Source organism: Alosa sapidissima, chromosome 12 (genome assembly GCF_018492685.1).
Source record: "Alosa sapidissima isolate fAloSap1 chromosome 12, fAloSap1.pri, whole genome shotgun sequence".
NCBI lineage: Eukaryota > Metazoa > Chordata > Actinopteri > Clupeiformes > Clupeidae > Alosa > Alosa sapidissima.
The window spans coordinates 10,079,308-10,098,332 of record NC_055968.1 but is presented as its reverse complement, the minus strand read 5'-3'; the positions used below and the strand labels follow the sequence as shown (position 1 = coordinate 10,098,332).

The following is a 19,025-nucleotide window of genomic DNA, read 5'->3' as shown; positions in this document are numbered from 1 at the left end:
TATTATGGCGCAACAGTGAAGTCACAGATAGAGTGAGCTAATGCATATCACATGAGATCGCGCATGCACATAATATCACACCGAAACCCACAGTGTAAAATATTAATATGCGCATTTTAACATCTCGCGCTTGTAAATGTGAAACGAAAGTAATCCACTTGGTGTGCTAGGAAAACTGGGGTAAAACCATGCAAGAGGCGGGAGAGAAAAGTTTGAACAAGCACACGTGGTGAAGGGGATATTTACAGTAGACGCACAAGATGTTAACATGCTTAGGTGATATGCTATGTGTTCTCAATCTATTAACTCCATTGTGCCTCCATAATCATTCCATGTGTAAACATCCTTAAGAGGTGCATACACTCTTATGATGAGCAGCATTTGTATCTGCGAATTCTACTCCTAAATTTCAGCACGACACCTCACAATTGGTTGATGGCTGTTAGGACGCTCTTTGTATTTTAAGTGATAATGATTCTGAGTGTGTGAATGAAACTTTGATTGTTGATTACTGTTCTTGGAGGTTCTTTTAAATCCTCCACTTTCTCTATGTGTGATTGCAGGACTCTGATTTGCGAAGTGCTTTACTTTTGGAGCAGGCGGCTCACTGCTTCATTAATATGCGTAACCCGATGGTGCGAAAGTTTGCCTTCCACATGATCCTGGCAGGACACCGCTATAGCAAAGCTGGACAGGTACAGTACAAACACACACATACACTCGGTCTCTTACACTTACCAAACACACACACACACTGTGTGCAAAGCTCACAGCAAAGCTGGACAGGTACGATACAAACACACACACTCAGTCCCTTACACTTAAACAAGCTCACCAACCACTTCAGCCCTACATGTACACACACACACACACACACACACACACACACACACACACACACACACACACACACACACACACAATCTCCCTGACTCTGTTGTCCTTTGCCTTTTGACTATGTCCACTTTCAGCGGAGACACGCGTTGCGCTGCTACTGCCAAGCGCTCCAGGTGTACCGTGGGAAGGGTTGGTCACTGGCGGAGGACCACATCAACTTCACCATTGGCCGGCAGTCCTACACACTCCAGCAGCCGGACAATGCGGCAGCAGCCTTCAGACACATTCTCATCAACGACAGCCAGCAGAGCCCCACCCAGCAGGCCGCCTTCCTTAGAGAGTACCTTTACGTCTACAAGGTGAGCCACGCACACACACACACACACACACACACACAATCATACATCAGCTTAACCCCACCCAGCAGGCCGTCTTCCTTAGAGAGTACCTTTACGTCTACAAGGTGAGACACACACACACACACACACACACACACACACACACACACACACACACACACCATCATACCATCATACACCAGCATACACCAGCTTAACCCCACCCATCAGGCCGCCTTCCTTAGAGAGTACCTTTACGTCTACAAAGTGAGTGACACACACACACACACACACACACACTTGAACAAATGTCCGCTAAAAATAGGCTTTTACTGATTAGAATTTCGATGGTATTCATTTAACTTTAAGCTGAAGACGGGCAAGCTACCCGTTGTCTGACTCATCCAAATCACTCATTGCATGTGTGAAAGAAACAGTAACGTTGGACTTGGACATCACAATAAATGAGGCTACCCATCAATAAATCTGCCCTGATAAGAAAATAGTAGCGAGGTTTAATTGACAGAAATTAATTTTGTGTGAGTCCAGGCGAGGCTGGGGCGAGTGGCACTCCCATCCTGTCTTACCTGCTGGTCCAGCATATTTCTCATCTTTAGCTTCGCCTCAGCTTGAAAAGTCTCTCATAACACGTAAGCCTTATCATATTGTAGAGACTCGTAAGCCAGTGCCACCGCAACCCTGCAAAAATATCTGTCGGTTTTGGCATGCTGCAAGATAGGCTATGGACGACACTAGGATTAGGCTGTTTTAAGAGATGTGATGTGTTCATTAGTGTTGCACGGTTCACCGATACTACAAAAGTATCGCAATACCCTGAAATTAAAAATGTCACGATGCCTAATTTTATTAGTATCGATACTTTTGAGAATTACCGTGTTCTTTTGAAGTAACATGCATGTGCACAAGGCATGCTTCTAGCGCCTCCTCCCCTAACCTGTCACTGTGCGTCTTTTCTCCTCACACACACGTAAGTGCACACACTTGCATCTCTCAAGTTTGTGTTGCTAACTTACCTAGGCTGTGGGATTTTGGTCATTTAGGCCTACTATTTGGGTTCAATGTAATTTAGAAATAGGCTAAGCAACCTTCGCAAACTTTTTTTACATCTGAAGAGAGATCTTTGCTAACTATCCCGCTAGCTCAGGTCACGTTTGACAATAGTGCTCGCTAAAATCATTAATGAACATTGCAAGACACTTATCTCTTCTATGATCCCAGAAAGATTTTCTTCGACTTGTAAATTTTTTGAACATTTATTTTATCTAATGACATACAAAACATAATTAATTGCATCCACATATCCTTATGCGCAACTTTTATTCACTAGACTAAAACCGTGAGACAAGGCCAATTACTCTCACGTATCTCTTAAAGTGACAGGCACTCAGTTACACCTACACATCACCAATGTGCACTCAATTAGACCTAGAACACCACATTAAAGATATGCCTAAGTGTAATAGTTTAAAAATAGTTATAGTTTTAGAATAGTTTTCAAATTGCTAAATATATTTACTAGTAATCATGCAGAATATATGAAATATGACATTTCCATGTGTGTTTGTGTGGAGAGAATCAACACTACCAACATTTTTGTTCAGTTTGTTCATTTCAAAGTTTGCATGGGGAATCTAATCCAATTTTTTTTAACAAAAAAACAATATTTTTGTGCAATTAATAATTTGGGTTACAATTTGTACCCAATTTATACCCATCCACCATTATGAATTCAGGGGTTGTTTAAGTCCTGATTTCAGTGGACAATTCGGTTTTAACATTTCAGTAGTAATCGCCCATACAACCCTAATATATGAAAACTCCTTTTAAAGTTATTGCACACCTGAAATCTCTCCATGATCTGACAAAAAAGGTCATGCACAGTCCTGCTCAGTCATGCATGCCACAAAATTTTCAGCGCTATTATACGGCAGTAGCCTACGGAGGAGAAAAGACCTGTGAGCTAAAGCAATTGTTTTTCAGTCCTTGAACAATCATCCAAGAACCGTATTTGACGAACATGGAATGGCCACAGAACTTTTGCAAAGATATGTTTCCATTGGCTACACCAGACGAGCAAGTTTTTTCCCCCTTTACTGTCTATGCATGCGAGCAGCGTGTATGCGCTCCGCTTCCGTTGTTGTTTAAAGATTGAATGGGAAACGGATTTGGAGCCAAAGGCTAAAATGTAACGCAGCTACAATTTGTAAGGTATCACCAATATCAATTTAATGTTACAGATGTATGGCTACATACATTCTTAAAATGGTTCTGGTCTAGACTTAAATATCTATTGAAAACTTCACAATGGAGCGTGTTTTTAGAGCGTGATCTGCAGGCCACCTGTTGGCTATTTTTAGAAAGTGTGCTGGGGGCGCCTCAGCCATCCCGCAGGCTACCTGGTGCCTGCGGGCACCGTGTTGGAGACCACTGTAATAAAGCTTTAGCAAAGGTTTATTAGTGTGGGGAGAGTTTTTGCTGCAGCTGCTATGCAATTTTAGTTAATATAACTAGTGTTGTGATCATGAAGCAAAAGCTACTTATGGGCATGTCCTGTAACGAACTTCCAGAGGCTGGCGAGTTTGACCAGGGTCGTTCAATTGTATTTACATTTACATTACGTAACCTCTGTCCTCAGAGTGTGAACCGGCCGTCGGGGGAGACTGACTCGGAGGGCGTGCTGCCCCAGCTGCCCCTGCCCTGCCTCAACAGTGCACTGACGCGCGTCTTCTTCGGCCACGAGCGCAGGCTCGCCGAGGGTGAGGACACCACACACACACACACACACACACACACACACACACACACACACACACACACACACACACACACACTACCACCACCACCATCATCACCCCTGTGTTCTCTGCTGTCAAGCAGCTTCACTTAACATGGCAAACATAGTCTCTCCACTTGAGTAATACACACTTCCGACACATGCACTCATATTCTGTGACAGACACACAGAAGCTTTGATTTGCTGCCTCTTCTCTACACTAGTAAGGAGAGTGTTAAGGAAGAGGAGAATGGGTTGCCCTGTGGGCCTTTCAACTAAATTAAACTAGGAAGAAAATTCATAATTAAAACCACAGAGACAGGCTGACACACACACACACACGCACACACACACACGCACGCACACACACACTCACACACTCACACACACACACAGAGAGAGAGAGAGAGAGAAATGGATGAGTAAGATTAAATTAAAAGATGCTGGGCATGTTTGTGATTGCGCGCCTGATTGAGAGCATAAGTGGCAGTTTCTCATAGCGAAAGATCTGTGTCCTCAACCCACCCCCCTAAAAGCTGCATTTTAGCCCTTGAACTTTAGCAGTAAAAGGATTTTGCCTGCCTGTCTGTCTGTCTCTCTGGGCGAGAAGAATGCATTGACCCTCAAAGACTTTCTGTTATGCCTAGTTAAGAGCCTTAATGACAGTTTTTTCTTGTGCAAGATCTGTGCCCTTAACTTGGATTGTCTCTGTATGCGTCTGTCTCTCTGTCTCTCTCAATGTCTGTCTGTCTGGCTTATCTTCCTGTCTGTCTGTCTCTCTCTCTCTCTCTCTCTCTCTCTCTCTCTGTCTGTCTGGCTGGCTGTCTGTCTGTCTGTCTGTAGGTGAGAAGCAAGCAGCGACTCATGTGACACTGGACCAGGAGTGTGATGCGGATATCTCGCGCCTCTGGATCCGATTGGAGGAGCAGGTGGTTGCCATGGTGAATCGGGGCGTGGTGCCGCAGTCGTTTCAGCCCACCCAGGCCTGCCTCAGCCAGCACACTGATAACCTCAGATTTCCACTGGCCGTTGTCAATGGTTAGCATTACGCGCTGAAGAAGCACTACGTACACAACCATAGAGAGACGCTGTCTAGGCCAGGGTGTAAAAGATACCAGCCCGACAACACTTTTCATACGTGCCCCCCAAAATGTTTTCGGTTGGAAGCGAATGTTTTTAAAAAAATGTAGATACTTGCTGCCCCAGGTATGAAGATGCAGGCAAGGAAAAATGTGGTTTGCTGCACTGGCAATTACACATGTTGGTGTAGCCATATTCTCTCCTTGCTGGTAGAAAGAGAAAGGTTCACATGGAAGGTAGAGGATTTGAAGACAGAAAGAGCTGTATATGACCGCAATTACACGGTAAACCTATATGCATTGTGTAGTGACCGTGAGAATGACCATTGATCACGATGACGGCCCATACGAAAGCTCGTTCTAACACATCTGGACCACTGCCTAATATGAGTTTGACACCCCTGTTTTAGGCTAACCGTATACAACATACTGACACACACACACACACTCCATCCAACAAGCATTGGTGGTAGTATATGCCTGACTGTCTTTCTACTTGCTAGTGAATGTCCTTAGTCATGTGTTTTCTTCTCTTTGTTCAGAACCCATCATTGTGGAGGTGTCTTTCCGGAACCCTCTGCGGGTGCCTCTAAGTCTGTCTGACCTCTCGTTGCTATGGAAGTTTACCCCTGAAGACTTCAGCCGACTGCCAGACAACACACACCCCTCGTCTCAGAGCATCACCAACGAGAAGGAGGTCCTCAACCCACAGGTACATACACACACTGAAGTATCACATTATAATATACTTATCGACTTATTGATTATAGAAAAAACAATTAAACAGTGGACACACTCATAGATGGTGCAAACACGCTTTGTGTGATAATGTTAGTAATGTGTTTGGTGTGTCATACGTAATAACAACAGTGAACAAGACGGTGAAGATGGTGACCGGTAGCGAGCGGGAGAGGGATGAGGTGGGATATGTAAAATGACCTGGGTCAGGACTCCCACCTGCAGAAGCATTTAACTTTAAATGAAAATGAATCGACTGTAGCATAATGCTCTACAAAATATTGACTTTTATAACATGTTTTTGAAGGTTACGTTTTGGTCCCCAAGTTACCATTAGCTCAGTGTTGTTTTCTGTGCCACCTGTTTATTTATGCAGTTTAAAGGGTCTATATATTGTGTGTACCTCTTTTTCCAGACCACACCGAAAGATGACGTCATTACCACTGAGGTCATTGCAGAGTTCAACATGAGTCCAGAAGAGACCAAACTGGTGAGTGTCTCCCTCTCTACACCTCCGTCCGTCTTCTCTATCCCTTGTTCTTCCTCCCTCCTCTGTGGCGATTAGAGATGAACAGCAAAGACTGATCCTTGCTATAGGGGCAGTAATACCGTCATTTCCCAACATTGTTTTTGCAGAATTGATTCAGCTATGAGGTTAATACACGGGGGCAGTTAATATGGTATTAATATGGTTTTGTGTTTTTAACTTGCATAAAACACGGTCCTGCTGTTTATACACAATGCGGCTAATACACTGGAAATTACTGTAGCAAAGATAATTCATCTGACCCAAACAGAGGAGACCTGTTACTTTAACATTATGAGGGAGTGTACAGTATGTGGACACAAAAAAAGTGATCTAATCCTTTTTTACGGCGACTAAAACGGGATCTTGAGAGAGATGGAGAGAGGCCTTAGTCTTATCCCTCATTCCCCCCCCCCCCCCCCTGTCCCTCTATACTGGTCTCAGGCACGGCTGAAGCTGCTGCCCCACCAGACTGGAGAGCTGAGGATTCTGGGAGTAGTGTATAACCTGGGCACTGGGGACTCGGGAAACAGCTCAGCAGAAGGTAGGTGTGCATGCAGGCACAAGCGCATGTATACACGCACACACACATTCACACACATTTTTTTATTGCCACATACACGCTGCACATAATTATAGTGAGTTTCACAACACACTTTGACAACTGCGTGGTTAAAGCATTTAGTTATTATTTGTGTGTGTGTGTGTGTGTGTGTGTGTAGGGCTCCCAGTGGGTGGTTTGAGTGTACGTGGTCGGCAGGATCTGGAGATACAGGGCCCACGACTCAACCAGACCAAAGAGGAGAAGACCAGCGTGAAGCATGGATCAGACCACCGCCTCGACCCCATCATTACCCCACCCATGCCTTTGCTAGAGGTACAGTGTACACACACACACACACACACACACACACACACACACAAACACACTTCTACACGCCTCGACCCCATCATTACCCCACCCATGCCTTTGCTAGAGGTACAGTGTACACACACACTACTACACAATCTCTGTTCCCACTTCGTGTGCCTCTGCTCTTGGTCTATTGAATGGATGCATGCACTCCACGGAGGAAACTCCTGTCACATGTATTTAGCAGATACTTTTCATCCAGAGTGACTTACATATCAACTCAATTCTATTACAACAGTGGAAGCCGGGAATTGAACCCCTCAACTTCTCAGGATACTGCACACTAGCCCAGCTCCTTCACCACTACACACACACACACACACACACACACACACACACACACACACACACACACACACACACACACACACACACACACACACACACACACTACTGCACACTAGCCCAGCAAACATCAATCAGTCACTTGAGTAAATGATACCCCCCCCCATTCCCCTTATCCATCAGCTAATGGACAGACAAATTACATTCATCCACACACAGGTACACACTCACACAAAGGAGCGCTCACATATATACACACACATACACATACACACACACACACACACACACTCACGAGCAGACAACACAGGTACACACTCACACAAAGGAGAGCTCACACACACACACTCACGAGCAGACAACACAGGTACACACTTACACAAAGGCACGCACACACACACACTCACGAGTAGACAACATGAGTACACACTCACACATAGGCACTCGCGCACTCACACGCACACACGCACGAATAGACAACATGAGTACACACTCACACAAAGGCACTCGCGCACTCACTCACACACACACTCACGAGTAGACAACACAGGTACACACTCACACAAAGGCACGCACTCACACACACTCACGAGTAGACAACACGAGTACACACTCACACAAAGGCACGCACTCACACACACTCACGAGTAGACAACACAGGTACACACTCACACAAAGGCACGCACACACACACACGCACACACACTCACGAATAAACAACACGAGTACACACTCACACCAAGGGCCGCACTCATACACACACACACACACACACACACACACACACACTCACGAATAGACAACAAAGGTACACACTCACACAAAGGCGCACAGACACACACACACACACACACACACACACACACTCACGAATAGACAACATAGGTACACACTCACACAAAGGCACACACACTCTCACTTTATTTCATCCTTCATCAATTTTGAAATATTTTTTCCCTTCCTCTCTTTCCATGTTCTTTCTCCTGCCTTCTGTCTCTCTTTTTGTCACTAACTTACTCTTTCTCTCTCTCCCTCTCCCTCTCCCTCTCCCTCTCCCTCTCCCTCTCCCTCCCCCTCTCCCTCTCCCTCTCTCTCCCAGGTGTTCTTCCTGCACTTCCCGACGGCGCTGCTGTGTGGGGAGCTGCGGAAGGCCTGGGTGGAGTTTGTGAATGTGAGCGGGGTGCCGCTGGCTGGGCTGCGTGTGGCGTCCACGCACCCGCACTTCTTCACGCTGGGCGCCCGCGGCGGGCAAGGCCAGGCACGCACGCCCCTCTCGCCCGCTGCCTCCGAGCACAACTCAGCGTACAAGACCGTCTCCGCGCCGCCCTCCACCGTCGCCGCGCTCACCCTGGTGTCGCCCGCAGAGTTCGGTGCCAGAGGGGCAGCAGGGGTCGGCGGTAGCGGAGGCTCAGAAGGGATGCCCGCTGGAATTGGCAGTGCCAGGGTGGTGGAGGTGGAGAGCTGCCCGGTCAGGTCCTGCAGCCGGGCGAGGCCCTCCAGGTGCCCATGTGGCTGCGGGGGCCCGACACAGAGGGCGTGCACGAGATCCACTTCCTGTTCTACTACGAGAGCACGCAGAAGAACGGCAAACTCAGGTAGGCATGGAGGAGACTGCAGAGGGAGGGAGAGGGAATAGGTGAGCTGGAAAGGGGAGAGGCAAAGTGTCTGTGTCTGTGTCTGTGTGTGTGTGTGTGTGTGTGTGTGTGTGTGTGTGGCATGGATGGATGGATGTAGCAGAGAGGGAGAGATCCACAGGAGGACGTCCATAATGAGAACGCATAGAACAACCGTGAACTCAATTACCCAATGAGAGGAGGAGAGGAGAGAGATGTGGGGGGGGGGGGGGGGGGGGTCGGGTTGAGAAGGAAAGCAGGGAGGATAGAGGGCAGGAGAGGAAATGGGAAAGTCTTTCACTCACACGCTTGAAAAGTAATCAGCTTTCACCTGGCCTTAGATAAATGGGAGCGCACACCAAGACTGAATAGCTGGAGAGTCAAATGACTTTTGCATGCCAGGAGCATTTTACTTACCAGAGTGTGTGTGTGTGTGCGCCTTTGTGTGTGTTGGTGTTTGTGTTTGTCTATGTGTGTGAGAGAGAGTGTTTAATTGTGTGTGTGAGCGTGTGTGTGTACTCAGGCGTGTCTGTTGGAATACCAGGAAACTCATTGTCTGTTTTAATGAGCTAAGTGGCATCAGTGGAGGCTAAAATCAGAGATTAATATGATTGCGTGACTAAAGTCGTTAAGAGATCTTTCATCTGCCACCCCAATTAATGGTCATTAAATGCTTCCATTGGACAGATGCTTTTATTGGCAATGAGTCATCAGTCTTCGTCTTTCTGCCCTCTCCTCAATCTCTTTCACCCCACTCTGTCTATCCTCCACTCTGTCTGTCCTCCACTCTCTCTGTCCTCCACTCTCTCTGTCCTCCACTCTCTCTGTCCTTCATTCTCTCTCTCTGTCCTCCACTCTCTCTGTCCTCCACTCTCTCTGTCCTTCATTCTCTCTTTCTGTCCCCCACTCTGTCTATCCTCCACTCTCTCTGTCCTTCATTCTCTCTTTCTGTCCTCCACTCTCTCTGTCCTCCACTCTCTCTGTCCTTCATTCTCTCTTTCTGTCCCCCACTCTGTCTATCCTCCACTCTCTCTGTCCTCCACTCTCTCTGTCCTTCATTCTCTCTTTCTGTCCCCCACTCTGTCTATCCTCCATTCTCTCTGTCCTTCATTCTCTCTTTCTGTCCCCCACTCTGTCTATCCTCCACTCTCTCTGTCCTCCACTCTCTCTGTCCTCCACTCTCTCTATCCACCACTCTCTCTGTCCTCCACTCTCTCTGTCCTCCACTCTCTCTATCCACCACTCTCTCTCTCTGTCCTCCACTCTCTCTGTCCTTCATTCTCTCTTTCTGTCCCCCACTCTGTCTATCCTCCACTCTCTCTGTCCTCCACTCTCTCTGTCCTTAATTCTCTCTTTCTGTCCCCCACTCTCTCTGTCCTCCACTCTCTCTGTCCTTCATTCTCTCTTTCTGTCCCCCACTCTGTCTATCCTCCACTCTCTGTCCTCCACTCTCTCTGTCCTTCATTCTCTCTTTCTGTCCCCCACTCTCTCTGTCCTCCACTCTCTCTGTCCTTCATTCTCTATTTCTGTCCCCCACTCTGTCTATCCTCCACTCTCTCTGTCCTCCACTCTCTCTGTCCTTCATTCTCTCTTTCTGTCCCCCACTCTGTCTGTCCTCCACTCTCTCTGTCCTTCATTCTCTCTTTCTGTCCCCCACTCTGTCTGTCCTCCACTCTCTCTGTCCTCCACTCTCTCTGTCCTTCATTCTCTTTCTGTCCCCCACTCTGTCTGTCCTCCACTCTCTCTGTCCTCCACTCTCTCTGTCCTCCACTCTCTCTGTCCTCCACTCTCTCTTTCTGTCCTCCACTCTGTCTATCCTCCACTCTCTCTGTCCTCCACTCTCTCTGTCCTTCATTCTCTCTTTCTGTCCCCCACTCTGTCTATCCTCCACTCTCTCTGTCCTCCACTCTCTCTATCCACCACTCTCTCTGTCCTCCACTCTCTCTGTCCTCCACTCTCTCTGTCCTCCACTCTCTCTCTCTGTCCTCCACTCTCTCTCTCTGTCCTCCACTCTCTCTGTCCTCCACTCTCTCTGTCCTCCACTCTCTCTGTCCTCCACTCTCTCTCTCTGTCCTCCACTCTCTCTATCTGTCCCCCACTCTATCTTCATGTCTTTCACTCGTACTGACTGTTTCTGTCTCTCTTGCGCTTTCTTGCTCACTTACTCTCGCCATCTCTCTTACGCTCACTCACTCACTCGCTCACTCTCCATCTATTTTGCACTCTCTCGCTCACTCATTCTATCCATCTCTCTTTCTTGTGCTCTCTCGCTCACTCACTCCATCTCTCTTGCACTCTCTCGCTCATTCACTCTATCCATCTCTTTCTGTCGCTCTCTCGCTCGTTCCCTCACTCTCAATCTCTCTCTCCTCTCCTTCTCTCTTTCTCTCTCTCAGTCATAGGGTCCTGAGACACACCGCTGTCATCTGCGCGATCCGCTCGTTGTGTGTGCGTGCCTCGGCCTGCCGCAGCAACACTCTGGCCCTGACACACACACCCACCCCGGCACCGGCCCAGACGCCGGCTCAGGACCACAGGAGCGGTAGCATGCTGGTCTTCGTTGATGTGGAGAACGTCAACACCGTAAGAGACACTTCAAGGGCAATGGACACACACACACACACACACACACACACACACACACACACACAAATCACTCGAGACCAATGGACACAAAGTTGTTGCACTTAGAGTGTATATACATCAGGGTTTCCGTTGTCCGGTAATTACCGGACATTGGCCGGAGAAAAAAATGAAATGTCTGACAAAATTAAATCTCTCCGGGCAAATTGTCCGATTGAAATTGGCTAATAATCCCGTCCCCTAACGCAATCTGAATTTGAGAATAAGCCTTAATATGTAGGCCTATATTATACGTCCTCTGGCTATGTTTTTAAATGAACAGGCTCTACCGTTTGAAAAGTAAGCTATTAAACAACACGCAGCCTATGCTGCATTTCAAATAGGAAGCGCACGCAGCTTAAAACGTCCATGTTAAACAACTAACAAATGAGTAAGGCGGTTCAAACATGGCCAGGCCCAGGCAGACTAGCCTTAAAAGTTTTTTCAGAGGCCAGACGCGATGGATGATGATAAATTGGTAACGTGTAATTGGTGTCTATGATCTGCAGGGTTAGCCTCCTCGACGAGGCGATTACTGGTCCGCGGATAGTTTCTGGCACAATTAAACGGTATCATTGAACCGCGGCCGAAAGAAAAAGAAACTAAACATTTTCCCAGAATAGGAAACATTTCTTATTTATTGTTATCAAATAAAGAGGCATAGCATTAGGAGGTAGTGGTGTGAGCGCTCATTCTTGTGTGTGCGCATCTGTGTAAGTTAAACAGTCACCACTGGAGATAACGTGGGTAGCAGCAACAAACAACGTAGCCTTTTTAAAACAATGAACGAAGCGGACTCTTGCTGTCCATGAAAATATACTGGATAGATCTTGTTAGGCATGTTTAAGTTAGGCTAATGAACATGTTGCATTCTATACAGCCTGATTATGTCATTCTTTAAGCTACATAGCATGTCTCCAAGAAGGGATAATAGGATATTTGACCGGCATATCATCAAAATGTCCGGAAAACGAAACCTCACCATTTTTTCTAGCGGAATCTCTGATATACATATATATTTTGGTGTAAAAATGAAGGGTGAACTCACTTTCCCTCGTCGTGGGATCCAGTTGCGGTAATACAGATAGAAATAAAAAGGGGATTTGCACTCACACTCACACACATTGACATGAGGATTAAGTAACTTGTCATTTCAGACAAATAATCATATTCATATTCATATTCAGACTGACACAATTCTATTGTAATACATGTTCTGGGGCCTGTCGGTTTCTATTATGATTACATGTTCATATGATAATATTACCAGTTAAAATTAGACAAATATAACATCGGCCCAACTCTACTGTAAGTACAAGGGGATAGATAAAGATAAAAGTTTCCACTTATAAATATAGTCAGAATGTGTTCAGCCAGGACACCAAAACACTAAATAAACAGTTTTCAATGTCATGATGATGTATAACAGTCTCTCTCCCCCGCTCCCTCTCTCCCTCTCCCTCCCTCCCTCTCTCTCTCTCAACCTGTCCGTTTCTCTGCAGAGTGAGGTTGGGGTGCGCGAGTTTCACATAGTGCAGGTTTCCAGCTGCAGCCGTCACTGGAGACTACACACCTGCATTAACCCAGCTGGAGACAAAGGTGTGTGGGAGTGTGTCTGCTGTGTGTTAACTGGAAATGAACAGTCTCTTCCTTCCCTAACACTCTCCAGGGTAGCAGTTATGTTTCTATAGAAACCGTCTCCGAACTATGACTTTGTCTCTCCTTTCTTTCTCTCTCTACACACACACACACACACACACACACTTTGTCATTCCAACAAACCATACACATGTCTACACACATTTGCTCTCACACAACTCAAGCTCTCAGATCAATGATGGCCATATGCCATTGCACTGCAGAGAGTAACACACACACACACACACACGCGCGCGCACATAAGATGAGGTAGCACCACTTAGCTGTTAAAAGAAAATTGGGTCACATTGAGATTCTGCTGACTCACTCCTTATATGCCAACAACATTGCTCTCTCTCTCTCACACTCACACTCTCACTCTCACACACACACACACACACACACACACACACACACACACACTCGATAGAAAATCAGAGTTAAGGGAAACAGCACTTAGCCTTTTAGAGGAAATTGGGTCACATTGAGGCCTGCTGAGTCCTCCAGAATGGAGTGATATACTGAGCTGATATCACTCACAGAAATGCTTTCAGCCACTTGCTCCAACATCATTAGACACACACACACACACACATATTTGCACACATATTTTCACACTTGCAAAATCTTACAATTTGACACCGTTTTGCATTCACTTATATGCACTCAAATGCATACACACACCTGCTCTAACTCTACTCTAACTGTTGTAAACCTACTGTTATTGTCCAATTCACACACACACACACACACACACACACACACACACACACACACACACACACACACACATTCCCTTCTGACATTTCAGTACTTGTCTAGCAGTATTGTGTGTAACACGTTACAAAGTAACGCATTACAGTAATGTAACTACTTTTTCGGGTAACTACTGAAAATATGGTAACAAAATGTAGTTCCTTTTTCAAATCGGCGCAACATTACTTTTCCCAGGGACAGATTTGACAGTGACTGCTTTCTCAGCTGCACGCTTGCGCAATAGTCACAAGCTCCATACAGTACGTGACCGAGGCTGGTAGCATGAAGAGCAATCATGGCAAGCGAGAAACAGCCAACGCTAACTTTTGAGGGATGGAGGTATTCCCATTACTTCAAACTCGTTGAAACTAAGGGGAGGTATGTAAGTGTAAGGTGTACACTGAATGGCGGCGGCCTTTCTGTAAAGGACTGTCGGCGATTGTCACTGTGTGTGTGTGTGTGTGTGTGTGTGTGTGTGTGTGTGTGTGTGTGTGTGTGGCTGTTCATTATTGAAGTCCTGCTCCTTGTCCTATTTCCAGTTGGCCGGTCCTGGCTGGCAGACAGACTGAGTGACTGATCGAGATGTTGCCAGCGTGGAGAGAAGTAAAAAACACCCTGGCCAGCCAGCATCCTCACTACTGAGGAGGAGCCATTAGTGCAGATTACAGCTAAGAATTTAACGAGGGAGGAAGTGAAATACATTAACAAGGGGACATGCAAATGATCTGTGATGTGTACGCTGTTGAGAAAGCAAGGCATGGGGAGTATGTGAGAATCGATGAGTCCTGGCAGGTGTTTATAAACGTTCAAGTCCTTACAGGAGAAAAGCAACCAAAGTACCTTTTGAGCACACTAGGATTGTGTGTGTGTGTGTGTGTGTGTGTGTGTGTGGTGTGTGTGTGTGTGTGGGTGTGTGGGTGTGTGAGAGAGAGCGAGCGAGCTTTGGTAGCCTTTGTTGAGGTGATGAAAAGGAGCAAATGAGCAAATGAAGGGATGATGGAGGATAAAAAAGTGAGGGAGTGGAAGCGGTGTGGAAGAGATGGTAAACAATGTGCTGTCACGTTCCTTGCCCGTATACAGAATGTCCCATTAAGCTTGTGTTCCTCAGGTGTTTGTTGCTGCTGTCTTAAGTGCTGTTTGTTGCCATCTCCCTAATGTTACTCATGCAGGAAGGAAATCAGAGGTCTTGAGAAGACGGGGGTGGGTGCTGGGGAGCCGATGGGTAATTTTCACTCCAACGTTTGCCGCATTTGTTTGCAAACTGAATCACGTCTGAGTAAAGCTGGGATCATGCTAATGAGCATTTTATCAATGAGCATACTCTTTCTTTTTCTCTCTCTCTCACTCACTTTCTCTCCGTCTCTTTCTCACTGAAACTCTCTTCCCCCCTGTTTCCTTCTCTTCTGTGTCTCCCTCTTGTAGACTCAAAGCTGGGGAGCAGAGAGAGGGGAAAGCTATGTTTCAGAGCCAGCAGATGCAAACCACAAGAAGGTACAGCCCATTACATTTCCTTATACACACACGCACACACATACACACGCAAGACAGTCTTACCCATGCACCTCCAGAGACCTCTGAACCCTTGACATGCAAACATGTTCATCTGATCTGTTTTTGCGCTCCTGCAGCTACCTCAGATGCTGAAAACAAACTCACTTTTGCAGACTTGAACTTAGGAAATGAGCAGGTAGGTACATACACACACACCCCGACCCCTCTTAGCACACGCGCATACACACACACACGCATACACACACACACATGCATGCAAAAATTCCATTTGAATGTATTTATAATGAGTTGTGTAATCATCGCTTTGTATCACACTTTCTGATTACCTCATATGAAGTCTGTAGCAATAAAAAAAAAGGTAGCTAGGAGTAATGTGAGCTAATTAGTATTTGGGAGCCAAGCAGCCAGTCAAGCTGGACGTTGCTATTACTTTGACTTGACTTTGACTTTGACTTTGACTTGTTACTCGGCCTCCATAGATTTGTGGTCCGACTTCGATGTATCAACAGCGTTATCTTGGTACCCACTTTCCACACCAATATGGTTAATTGATTGATTAATTAATGCAAGTTGGAAATGGTCACATTTCCTTCTCTGTGTGTGTGTGTGTGTGTGTGTGTGTGTGTGTGTGTGTGTGTGTGTGTCTAGATCGTGAGCTCTTCCACCCCATGTGCAGACTTCTTCTTCCGCCGAGGCCCCTGTCCGGATCAGAAGCGATGTGGTGTGGTGGCGGGTGCAGCCTGGGGTCAGGGACTGGGGTCAGGGACTGTTGTCGACGACAGCCTGGCTGTGGTGAAGAAGTGTAGTGAGATCGAGCTGGACCTCATCGTCCTGTGGAAGGTGTGTGTGTGTGTGTTTAACTCAATTGTAAGTCCATTTGCGCAACAGTAAGGGATTTAAGGGTTACGCTCATCCAGGCTGCTACAGCTTTTGATGACATCAAATGGATTTAAATTTTGGAGGTTCTCTCTGATTATTGGGTGCTGCTTCCTCTGATCTCTCATCGCCAACTAAGGGCTCCTCTGCCAACCTAACCATCTAAAAGCACATGACCAGCACTGTAAGCACAGCGGGTACTCTCTTGGTTCAGTGCCAGAACTACTCGTACCAGAACTGCGTAATTACGCACACTTGTGCGTGTCCGGTTAATCGTGCTGCCTGCTTATTGCCCTTTGGTTGCCCTGGTTTCGTTCTGCAGCCTGTGCCAGTGTGTGGGTCTCCCCTGTGGCTCTCTGCTTTGATGGCTCACTACAAACTGAATCAACGTTGTTATCTCCTTTTGGATGACTGTGTTGAATGACGGTCATCTCGCTTCTGGACTTCTCTAAGCTGACAAACCAAAATGTCCTCAGATTTAAAGAAAAAATAAAACAAAAAGCAAAAAAAACCTTACTGAAATAATTAGGCAACCAAATGTGCACTTCCGAGATAAAAGAACACGAGAGGACTTCACGCACGTGTCACAGATGCTGTTTTTTGTAATGGGACAATCAATTTCTGGACAGTCGTTAATGTTGAACCCATTCACTATATCAGCTGACTGAAGAAGACATGTGGGGAAGACATGTGACGTGTGGACTGTCGTCACTGGCAACTCCTATAAAAGAAATTGTCCCAAAGTGAACATGTTTGCTGCACTGGTTGCCATTTTAGTGTCCATCGGGAGCCCTCCAAACCAACATCTGAATTGAGCCACCCCGCGTCAGAGCTAGCGCTTTGGGGGGTGGCCAGACCAGGGTGTGAAAAGCAGCTGGCACCATCATTGCCCTCCCAAGTGAACTACCCACTCGCTAGACTGGCACCTGACAAGTAAGCTGCATCATCTAGTCTGACACCCAGCCATCCAAATGACAAAGTATTCTAGTTTTTTTGCAGACCTAATCGTTAGTTCATCATCTCCCATAGCCCATTAATGACATCTTATTTATTAAGCTTTAGCTGTTCACTCCATTTGTCACTGTTAATCACAGCGCCATCTCTAAACACACAACACTCCCCCTCAATTTCCCATAATTACTTTACTCACAACAGTCACTTATCTCCACTCACAATAATTTCATCTTTTGTCATCTTCATTCAAAAGCATCCTTATCCTATTTCGTTAAGCTACAGCGGCTCAGCGGTATTTAACAAAACACTATGGAGCTTTAGTCTGAAGCTTGGAAGCTGCCAATCAACCTGCAGGATGCAAAAGGATGGAACAATTTTACAGTTACTGTCAACAGCCATGAGATGATGCTAAAAGTAGTTACTCATTAAAACAAAAAAAAAAAAGCTTTAAATCTTTTCACCTGTTGTTTTTCAAGCTTTAAAAACGTATTTAACAGCCATCACGGTTTGCTTTCTCACAGTAGGTGGGTTATATGGACCATTTTTGTTTTTGTTTTTTTGTCATCATTCCGATTAAACTATTTCGAATGAAAAATTAGTTCCATCTGTTTACATGGGCTACGTTCTATTCCGATCAGCTGCTTACAGGCGCTCTAGAATCCTTGATCGGAGTAGCCGTTGCTGCTTTACTTTTGCCTGAGAAGATGAGTACACCACCCTCTCATTCCGTTTAAAATTCTAATCAGATCGGCAGTGTTACGGCCAGCTCGGAACCATACATAAAAGAGAGATACAAGTGGTTTGGTCAACCTAAATATATTTATTAATTAGAAATATTAAATTAGTGCAGTCAAAAAGATGACATGGGGAGAAAACAGAATGTGGGTGCGTAGCTGTAATGCAAGTGTCAGTAGGATGTTAGGAGTAAGATAAATTAAAGGTAAAGAAAGACATAAGGTGTGTTTAAGAGAGCAGTCAATCAATGTGCCTTCAAAACTCAGAAATGTGCCTAATCCAGAAGTGACCCAGCAAACGAGAAGTGGGGTTCACATTGCACACGCAAACGGCAGCGCTGTGCTATGAAACACATTATTTTCAATGGCTTGCATGCGCAACAACTGGCCTGCCGCTGCTGTGAGCAAAGCGCAGTGCAATCCGTGTCCAATCAAGGTGAAGTCCCCTAGAGACAGAGAGAAACAACCCTGTTTATGGCCCAACCCATTAACCCAGGTCTATGCCATTAACCAATTAGTTGAGCCAGGCTATGCCAGACCTGAAGAGGGCACAGGGGGTCATAACAGGCAGTTTTATTCCGATCAAGGTGTTTATGAATTGAATTTCCCCTGGGGATCAATAAAGTATCTATCTATCTATGTGTCATTTTTCCAATTCTAATCATAATAATAAGTGTCCATGTAAAATAATGTATTATTTTGACTATGGGGATAGATAAGTAGATGAGTGGATTGGCAAGGTGCACGTGATTAGTACATTGACCACATCAGGCAAGGACAAATGAACATGATGATGATTGGCGATCAGGG

General features: G+C 46.0%; 1 protein-coding gene across 1 annotated transcript in view; it reads left to right on the top strand.

Annotated features, from left to right (window-relative positions):
- The window catches only part of trappc8 (trafficking protein particle complex subunit 8), a 42,415-nt gene that overhangs the window by 17,757 nt on the left and 5,633 nt on the right, over positions 1 to 19,025 (top strand). Inside the window, exons 12-26 of the mRNA XM_042111612.1 lie at positions 564 to 695; positions 972 to 1,196; positions 3,832 to 3,952; positions 4,813 to 5,007; positions 5,591 to 5,760; positions 6,202 to 6,276; positions 6,757 to 6,856; positions 7,035 to 7,189; positions 8,610 to 8,933; positions 8,972 to 9,105; positions 11,520 to 11,706; positions 13,248 to 13,344; positions 15,562 to 15,630; positions 15,768 to 15,826; positions 16,300 to 16,491. Of these exons, the coding sequence (XP_041967546.1) occupies positions 564 to 695; positions 972 to 1,196; positions 3,832 to 3,952; positions 4,813 to 5,007; positions 5,591 to 5,760; positions 6,202 to 6,276; positions 6,757 to 6,856; positions 7,035 to 7,189; positions 8,610 to 8,933; positions 8,972 to 9,105; positions 11,520 to 11,706; positions 13,248 to 13,344; positions 15,562 to 15,630; positions 15,768 to 15,826; positions 16,300 to 16,491 (2,235 nt within the window). The remainder of the gene's footprint in view (positions 1 to 563; positions 696 to 971; positions 1,197 to 3,831; positions 3,953 to 4,812; positions 5,008 to 5,590; positions 5,761 to 6,201; positions 6,277 to 6,756; positions 6,857 to 7,034; positions 7,190 to 8,609; positions 8,934 to 8,971; positions 9,106 to 11,519; positions 11,707 to 13,247; positions 13,345 to 15,561; positions 15,631 to 15,767; positions 15,827 to 16,299; positions 16,492 to 19,025) is intronic.